Genomic DNA, 9,698 nt, shown 5'->3' with positions numbered 1-9,698 from the left:
TGTCATCTGTCATTTTTAAATGGTAGTTTTTACTTTTAAATGGTAATTTTAATGTAATTTTTAATTATATTTCCTTCTGAAGTCTCATCAAAATCATTTTTTCAAGAATGCCACAGTTGTCAAAGGCATCAAATACAAATAACTTTACTGCGCAAACATTATAGTCATAGGACTGTTTTGTAATCAGCCTTCTTGATTTCACTAGCTGTATGAGTCATGTAATGGTATACGTCCATTTTCCTGCCCGTAAGAGAAGAATAACGCAGTTTGTAAAGTTTGAGATCCTTGGACAATAAGAAATGTTTGCTATACTGCTATTATTTTTGAACAATACGTATAGAATTATAACTATTCTGAATTTGTGTTAAGTTAATGAGTAAAATGTATGAGTGAGGCTCTAATTATTTATAAATCCCAACCTTTACTGGGAAGTGGGGATAACACATCCTGTGTTCCAAGCACTGTTCTGAGCCCTTTCGGCATAACTTATTTAATCTTCATAACAACTTCATAAGAGAAGTTTCAGTACTCACTCCTTCCTACAGAGGAGAAAATGGACGCCCAGGGTATTTTCCTGCAAGTGCTGGAACCAGGGCTGGAGCCCAGCCGTCCGGACTCCTGAGCACTACCTTGGCCACCGTCCTGCCCTGCAGAACACTTCCCACGACAGGGTCCTCCCTGCCTTCAAAATGACCATTCCACCATCAGACATGTGCAATTAAACACTAGTCTCTGACTGAAGTATTTAAGAATGAAATTATATCATGTCTAGGATTTGCTTTAAAATACTCCACGAGGGGCAGAGATGAAACAGATTATTTCCCAGAAACTATTAAAGCTGAATGATAAATACATGGGATCCATTCTGCTCTTCTCCACTTTTGTGTACGTTTCAAATTTTTCATAATAGTGTGGTTTTTTTTGTTACTCTCTCTGTTAAACTTAAAAGACCTATAGAGTTCTAGAAGGTCATTTCATTAATTTTAGTTTTCCTTGTGTTTAATGATAATTTTTGGTATGTTCTTTGTTATACTCTGGTATTTAATTGGAATTTCTTGCACCTTTTATTTTTTTATAAATTATTGCTACTCAATAGTGTTTTTAGTATTATAACAATGAAGAAAACATTCATTTTCAGAATCCCATAAAATTCTATACTTCACAATATGTAAATACTAGCTTTTGAGAGGGCTCAATTTTGTCCAAACTTGTTTAAAATCATTATACCTAAACATACATTTAATATAACCTGATTTTATTTTTACAGGAACCAAGCAATAAAAGAGTTCGACCTTTAACTCGAGGTACATCCTTGGCAAATTTAATCTCTCCTGTGAGAAATGGAGCAGCCAGATGCTTTGGTCATACAGTACAGGTAAGGGGGAATGGGGCTGGAAGTGAGTAATGTAGTGAGGAGGCTTTTTTCTAAAAAGCCTAAAATTGGTATTTTTTTCCTTGAGGTGTACAAACAGGTTTGTACTCTTACTAAACATAAATTTCCCTTTGGAATATGCTGGCAATAAATATTAGAACAATATCTAATCTCACTATATTAGTTTACATCTTCTATCAAAGCATGATCTTGGATAGCTTTTATTTCTAAAAAGTAGTTTTGGCTGATAATATTTTACAATGATAGATTGAAGCTTGGATAAATGCCTGGAGAAATTCTCTGAATTTTGTTTTCTAATTTGTCTATTTTTTTAAGAAAAAAAAAGAATAATTACTGTGTCCTCTAAAGCTGTTCTCTTTTGTTCACCTCTTTTATTCTTCTGTTTAGCCATTTAGTCATCATGGTGACAGCAGATCCCCAGCTTCTGCCCAAAAGTCATCACGCAGATCGACAGTTCCAACACCTGCCAAAAGGAGAAGTAGCGTCCTGTGGTCAGAGACGTTAGGTGTCAACATGAGAGAGTCTTTAACTGCCAAAGAAATCAAACGTCAGGAGGTAAGCTGCCATTCAGTAGTGAGACCAAATATATTGGCTTACACTAAAAAAAAAAATAGTACCTGTTTTTTAAATAGCTGTTTTGCTAGAAGATTAGCAAACTAATGCCTAAGGCAAAATCAACTTGCATTTATGTATTTGCCAGTAATTCTTAATAAATGCTAAGCAACACTTTGTGATTGGTGTGGTTCATCGGATTGAACTCTTCTTGATGGGGTTAAGTTATAAAACATAGGGCACTATATAAAATATTGAGACTCCATTCGGAATTTGTTTTCAGACTGAGACACTTTAAAAAGGACTGTTTGAAACATCAGTTAAATAATGGTGAATATCTATTGTACATAATTTTCCTTTCTCAGAGGAAGGGATGGTGACTTATGATGTCTGCTCCATTTTTTTTAGGCAATATATGAAATGTCCCAAGGTGAACAGGACTTAATTGAAGATCTCAAACTTGCAAGAAAGGTCAGTGTGTAACTTTTTATCATACACTCTGCTTTTTAGAAATTATATTTAACAAATTCAAACATAGTTTTCTTTTTAGAAGCAGAAAGTACTAGTGAATAGTTTTTTTTACATGAGCTTTATTAGACACATCTTCAAATATAAATGTAAGTGAGAGAGTCTTTTAGGGAGATTACCAAACATATACTTTAATTTCTTCTGTTTTACAGCAGAATCCACAGTGACGATTGTACAGTTACTCAAACTTGCATTCAAGTACAGATCTCTCATAATGTCTTCTTTGCTTGATCTCTCTGTGTGACGCATTTCTCCCCCTCTGGTAGGCCTACCACGACCCCATGTTAAAGTTGTCTATCATGTCAGAAGAGGAACTCACACATATATTTGGTGACTTGGATGCTTACATACCTTTGCATGAAGGTGAGATACGCTACTTAATTTTCTTTAGAATCTTGAACAGCAGGAATACAAGTAAGTTTAAATCTAAACTTCTAATTTAGTGCTCAATTATTTTTAAAATAAACCTGTTTTTGTTATTTCTTTTTTCTTTTGCTTCAGATTTGTTGGCAAGAATAGGCGAAGCAACGAAGCCTGATGGGAGAGTGGAGCAGATTGGTCACATTCTTGTGAACTGGGTATGTAGTGAGTATTTTACTCCAGAGAGTTTTTCACAAGTACATGCCACACTTGTCATTGTAACGAATATCAGAACCACTTGATCCAGGAACTGGATTATAAAAACAGATAAACAAGGCATTAAAATTGAACAAATTTTTGTAGCTATAAAAACTTACAGTCTCTGTTTAAAAACCTACTTCATGAATGATACAGTTTTGCTTTAAAAATATGTTCCTGCTTGTACAGAGTTCTCACATTATATGCAATTAATTTTCTCCTTCAGTTAATATTTGAGTGCCTACCAGATGCTTGGCACTGTTGTGGGAGGGATCACTGGGAATTGAGAGATAAAAGGCAGTCTCTACATGAATAATCTAGTGAGGGACAGTCCAGTAAAGAAACAGTCTGAAGGTTGGTGATGAAGGTGATACAGGAAGGCTACGGTGTCCTGGGACTAGAGAAGACTAGCATCTAACTAGCTGGGGAAAGTAAAAGTCATGAGTGTTTGGTTGAATTTAGCTAAATTAGGGAAATGAGAAAAGGGTGTTTGGTGTTGGCCCAGAATACTCTACTCCCCCTAATATCACCTGCAGGACAGTGCTCACAGCTTGTCGGAGCTTTCCAGAACAGCTGTGAGCTTTACGTTTCACGTTCACAAGCTTACTAATGGACTGACCATGGCAGGAACTTACCGTACTTCGTTTTCTCGTGTCACTCTTCAGTTGCCAGGCTTGAATGCCTACAAAGGCTACTGTAGTAACCAGCTGGCAGCCAAAGCTCTTCTTGACCAAAAGAAACAGGACCCAGGAGTCCAGGACTTTCTCCAGCGATGTCTTGAGTCTCCCTTCAGCCGAAAACTAGATCTGTGGAGCTTCCTCGATAATCCCCGAAGTCGCCTAGTCAAATACCCTTTACTGTTAAAAGAAATTCTTAGACATACTCCAGAGGACCACCCTGATGTTCAGCTTCTGCAGGAAGCTGTAAGTAGTCCAACTAATGATTCTTGTGTTTTCCAAATTTATACATTAGTTGTCTAGAAAGTTATGCAGTGCTACTCTCAGTTATGCATAGTGACTCAGCATCGGGAGGTGTTTGGTGGATGTTTTAAGCACCCCATATGCTCGTGCACCACACACTGTAATAAAGAGGCAGGACACAATCTGTATTTATATTCTAATCAAAAGACTGGATTCTGGTCTTATCACTTCCACTAGCTAGCTGGAGAACTTTGGGCAAATTACCTAATTAGGCTGAAACTGTTTCTTCATCTGTAAAATGAAGGGACAGACTGAATTAACTGATATCAAGAGTCCCTTCAAGCTTTAAAATTCTGTCATTTTGATGTGGTGTTTTAGCCCTGTAGGGAAACTGACTACATTATTCCGAAAAGGCTCCATTAGTTTTCTGATAATTTTTAGGTATTGATAATACAAGGAGTTCTCTCCAATATCAACTTGAAGAAAGGAGAATCAGAATGTCAGTATTACATCGACAAACTGGAGTATCTGAATGAAAGGCAGAAGGATCCTCGAATTGAAGCAAGCAAAGTATTGCTTTGCCACGGGGAGCTGAAGAATAAAAATGGATGTGTAAGTGTATCTTAGAACTAATAGGAAATGAGCCATTGCTTCCCTTTCTCACCCAGTTTGTTTCCACATAGATTATGAAGCAGGTTGTAAAATAAACTCATCAAATAGTGAAAGAAGGTTACTGGTTTTTGTTCTTTGTTACCAGCTTTCATAATGCAAACATTTGGTTTCTGTCTTTGCAGAATAACTTAAATGTCTCTGGAGAATCAATAATATTTTACTTTTTAGTTTTGGAGCATAAATCAATTTGGCTAGCAGTTTTCTGAATAAATTATTAGTTCCATGTTTCATAAAAAAATAACATATCCGTCAGAAGATTTTTCTGAAGAGTTGGTAGTGATGGAAGTAGTTTTACAGCAGACTACCTGGAAGCAAACTTACTTTTAGAATTTTAACTGAAAAAGTACCTGCCAGAGCTGAGTATAAACATGAGTGGTACTTTTCTTTCATTATTTGCTTTTCAGAAGCAAGATTAATAAGTTGAGGTTCTTTTTGGAAAAAGATGAAATCTGACATCTCTGATTTATACTGTGAGTCCCAGCTGTTCTATAAAGACTTAAATTTGTGTGGGACAAAGCAGACCATTAACATTTTTACAAGCTTGCATTGTTTAAATCCTTACTTTGTTAGAAAATTTTGGTGTACAATACTGGTCTTTCCAGTCATGTTCCTACTGATAGGTCTTTGTGGGGTGCAGTGTTTACTCTGCTGCTACCTCATCTAATGTTATATGCCAATAAAATGTTTTTATAGTCTGAGATTAGACAGGCTCTCCAAGCAGAACATGCATAGCCTTAGAATCCTCCTCTTTCTGAGGTCATCTACAAGGGGAATCTGAAATAAATGTGATGAGATCAATCATGTCTAAATTCCAATTACTTAAAATCACAGGGTTCCTTCCACATGTAGGAAGTATTTGTTTCATTTCTGCAGAAATTTTACATTTTCCTGTTTCAAGACATCTTGGTTTTGACTCGGGCTGTTACACGAAATGAACGTCACTCTTACCAAGTTTACCGACAACCAATCCCCGTACAAGAGCTGGTCTTGGAAGACCTGCAGGATGGAGATATGAGAATGGGACGGTCCTTTCGAGGGGCTTTCAGCAGTTCACATATAGGTAAAGATACAAATTGTAAAATTGTTTAAATTAACAAACTCAGAACCTAAGTGAATTTAGTTTTAATCTTTAAAAATTCTGTCTCAGATTAAAATATAAGATACATTAAAAAATTCACACAGTTCAACACCCCAAAAAAATCTGATTTAAAAAATGAGAACCTGAATGGAGATTTTCTGAAGATGTACAGATGGCCAACAGACACATGAAAAGATGTTCCGCATCACTAATCATCAGGGATGTGCAAATCAAAACCACATGAGATATCACTTTACACTAGTCAGAATGGCTAGTATTAAAAAACAAACAAATAACAAGTATGGGCAAGGTTGTGGTGCACTGCTGGTGAGAATGTAAATTGGTGCAGCATTCGTGGAAACAGTATGGAGGCTCCTCAAACACTTACAGAGAGGAATACCATATTACCCAGTAACTCCACCTCGGACACTTACCTGAAGAAAACAGAAACACTAATTCAAAAAGATATGTGTACCCCTATGTAAACTGCAGCACTATTTACAATAGCCAAGATATGTGTCCATCAATAGATAAATGAATGAGGAAGATGTGGATACATGGGCAATAACTAGGCCATAAAAAAGAATTAAATCTTGCCATTTGTGACAGCATGGTTGGTCCCAGAGGATATTGTGCTAAGTGAAAAAAGAGAAAAACAAATACCATATGATTTCACTTCCATCATACAGTATCTGAAAAACAGACAAAACAGAAATAGGCTATTCAGACAAAGAATAGGTGGTTGCCATGGTGGAAGTGGGGTAGTAGGCAAAATAGGTGAAGGGAATAAACAGGTGCAAACTTCCAGTTACAAATTAGTCACAGACTGAAGGTACAGCATGGGGAAAATAAAAGAGAATTGTGTCTCCACACAAAAAGTTATAAATGAAAGGATTCCATTGTCCTATAGCTGCAGCTGTCATCAAGTTGTGCTCTGACATCAGTAGGTGCATCTAATAAATAATGTCCTAAGGCTTTATTTAATGCCTCCACCTAACAAGTGTACACATACAGAAATTCCGGCACCCACACTTAGATTATATGACCACCTCATCTACACAAACTGTTTTTAAGTCTGATTTCCTTTCTTTTTTCCAATTTTTTTCCTAGCCAAAAATATCTTTAGAGTTGGCTTCCAAGACCCCTCTTCAGACCAGTCTCACACTCTGCAAGCCAATGATGTGTTCCACAAGCAGCAGTGGTTCAATTGTATTCGAGCCGCCATAGCCCCTTTCCAGCAGGCCACCAGTCCAGCCGAGCTGCAGGGTTTGCCCGGGTTCCATCAGGAGTGTGTCGAGAACAACCCCTCTGCTGGGAATGTCAAAACCCAGAGAAGGGCATCTACAGCATCCAGTGTGACTCAGGTTGAAGTTGATGGGGACGCTTCAGTGTGTGTCTCCCCTGCGTGTACCACAGACGACATGAAGAGTGTCAGAGTTCACCAAGCACAGCCTGGCTTCCCAAAGCCAAGGGACAAATCTCCATTGGGTGGTGAATGGAAAGAGACTTCAGTATAAAGGAATTTCTGTGTATTACTGGTGCAGAGCGTGTATATTTATAAATGTATACAGTTTGGGTTTTCTTGTGAGCATGGGAGCGTTGCAAGGTTACTTAATACTAGTCTTAACATTTTCAGTTTTTGTTTTTGTGTTTTTTTAATGGCAGCTAAAGATACATATACAGATTACTGTTAAAACTGCAACCTTTTTCTAAAGATACATTCTCATAATTTGGAACATGCAAGCCTGGTAATTTTAATCAAATGAAATATTTATGGAATGAGTTTCTTCTTCATTCTAAATTCATCAGGACTTTCCAATAACTACCTATTGTGATATTTACAATAGCTACCAAACCTTAAAATTTTGCAATTACTGGGATTTTATCAGTGTTTCTTTGATAAACTGCGTGTGCAGAATTTGAAATTTTAACATTGGCTCCTAAAATCTACACAAAATACAGGTGTGTAATACATTAGAATTTATACTGAAACACAAGTTCCTTTTGAAACAAAGTATAAAACTTTATACAGATTTTCCATTTTATCAACTGGAATACTTTATACTAGTTTTTGTCACTACACATTCCTCATTTTCATTCACTTAAACTGCCAATTGTTTATTTTTTTATTATAAAGTAGTTTTTAGTATTTGCTTTATTTTTTTTTTTTTACTTTGACACCTTTTCAGGTTGGTAGCCTTTATTTTTCCCCCTTGATAAAAATGTACATATGTTTAAAATCATATTACCTTTATCAACTGAAACCAAGCCATACTGTTTTTGAGCCAATGAAGAACATTGTGACTTTTCCGGTGTAGCATTGCAAGGTGGTGAACACACATGAACTGACGCGGTGTATTCTGGACGACTGAAAGAAAACCACCTGAAGGGTTTGGTTGAGAGCTTTAGCGTTGTCTGAAAAGCAGGAGCGGAGGCAGTTGGCTGTTAATACATAAAAACGGAAAAAGAGAGTAGTTTGGTCTTACGGTAAAAATGTCTGGTTGTGCTAGAACATGCAAGAAGATAGTAAAAGCTAAACTTGAGGGTGTATAGTAAGTTATAGAAGGCTTGGGGGAAGTGAATTTTATTTGTGTTGGTTTATAATACCTGCAAATAATGAGTTTGAAAAGAAGCAGGTGTGTTGAAAATCTGACCATATTATATCAATTTTGGATTTATTTATAAGAAGGAAAAAGTAATGAATATTCTACTGTAAAATGTTACTGTTCAAATGAGATCATAGTCTTTAAGTGGAGGACTAAGTGCTCTGTGTCATGGCAGACTTATAATGTGGATCATTCAAGGAAATGTTGACTATTCTGTGAACTATATTTGGCCAGTGCAAGTTAAAATGGAGAAAGATTGTAAATAGATCAGTCCAAATGATTTCTCTGTATAAATGAATTATACAATTTAAAAAGCACACACATAATCAGCCCTTAAAAGCTTCTTGACTGGTGGATGTTTGGGAGACATGTGCTAGAACGTGTTGGTATGGCAAAGGAGGTCATGCCAGGCCTCACAAGGGTTTAAAAATCATAAATACTTAAACCTTTGAAATTCACTGGTAAGAGAAAGATTCAATTAAGTCAAGTTTTGTGACTTATGAAACCATTTCGAAAGCAGTATAGTCAGAAAGAGCAATCAGATTGAAGAGGGGTGAACATCTAGCCGCTTTCTGGATACACTTGTAAATCTAATAGCAAAGCATCCTGATTTGACTAATTTAAGGTTTTAATTTAGGGATCTCAGGTTTCTGAGTTTGGATATTCAAAGTCAATTGTGTAGATGATACCAATGTTCTGATCAGAAGAATCAGAAAGCAAGTTTCTAACTATTTCTAGAGATGTTATATAGATTATCATTCCAGAATTACCTTGATCAGCTTCTAAAGTTACATAAGCCCGTAGTAGTTCAAAATGTTAATGGAATGATGATGTATCAAAAATATTCCTTTCATTCACTCAAGGGAGAAATTAAGACCCAGAAACGCAGTGATTATATGGAATGAACATTCTTCAGAAATTGCATCTGTATTTGAGAACATTTGATGATCTGGCCCATAGTTCTCTAATCTGTTTGGGCATCAGAATCACCAAGGGTGCTTCAAGAAAAGGTCTCAGGGCTTCATCCCCCTACACACCCCCATTTCACTGAGTCAGTAGCTTGGGGGTAGGAAGCAGAGGGCTGTTGATTCATATATGTAAACATTCCGTCCTTGGGTCTACATCTGGTAATCACTGACTTAGCCAACAGCCATTATTGCACCCTTGTCAAACCACGTCAGGGTAACCAAACTGAGCAGGGGAAGGTTTTCCTCACAGCAGTCACCCAGCCAATCAGTGAAGAAGGAATGACAGAATATCATTTTCTAAGCCCTCAGGAACACTTGGACCTAGGTGTTGATTCATATGGAACATGAGACACGACGTGCCTC

General features: G+C 36.8%; 1 protein-coding gene across 1 annotated transcript; it reads left to right on the top strand.

Annotated features, from left to right (window-relative positions):
- The first annotated feature begins 553 nt into the window (after positions 1-553).
- Positions 554-7,912, top strand: LOC140845632 (neuroepithelial cell-transforming gene 1 protein-like). The gene is made up of 10 exons (XM_073220263.1): positions 554-580; positions 1,268-1,375; positions 1,781-1,948; positions 2,354-2,416; positions 2,740-2,836; positions 2,975-3,051; positions 3,757-4,014; positions 4,453-4,623; positions 5,557-5,743; positions 6,872-7,912. The coding sequence occupies exons 1-10, from the start codon at positions 554-556 to the stop codon at positions 7,276-7,278; spliced, it is 1,563 nt and encodes a 520-aa protein (XP_073076364.1). The 3' UTR covers positions 7,279-7,912.
- The last annotated feature ends 1,786 nt before the right edge of the window (positions 7,913-9,698 follow it).

This window comes from Manis javanica, chromosome 2 (assembly GCF_040802235.1).
Source record: "Manis javanica isolate MJ-LG chromosome 2, MJ_LKY, whole genome shotgun sequence".
NCBI lineage: Eukaryota > Metazoa > Chordata > Mammalia > Pholidota > Manidae > Manis > Manis javanica.
This window is presented reverse-complemented; position numbering and strand designations above follow the sequence as displayed.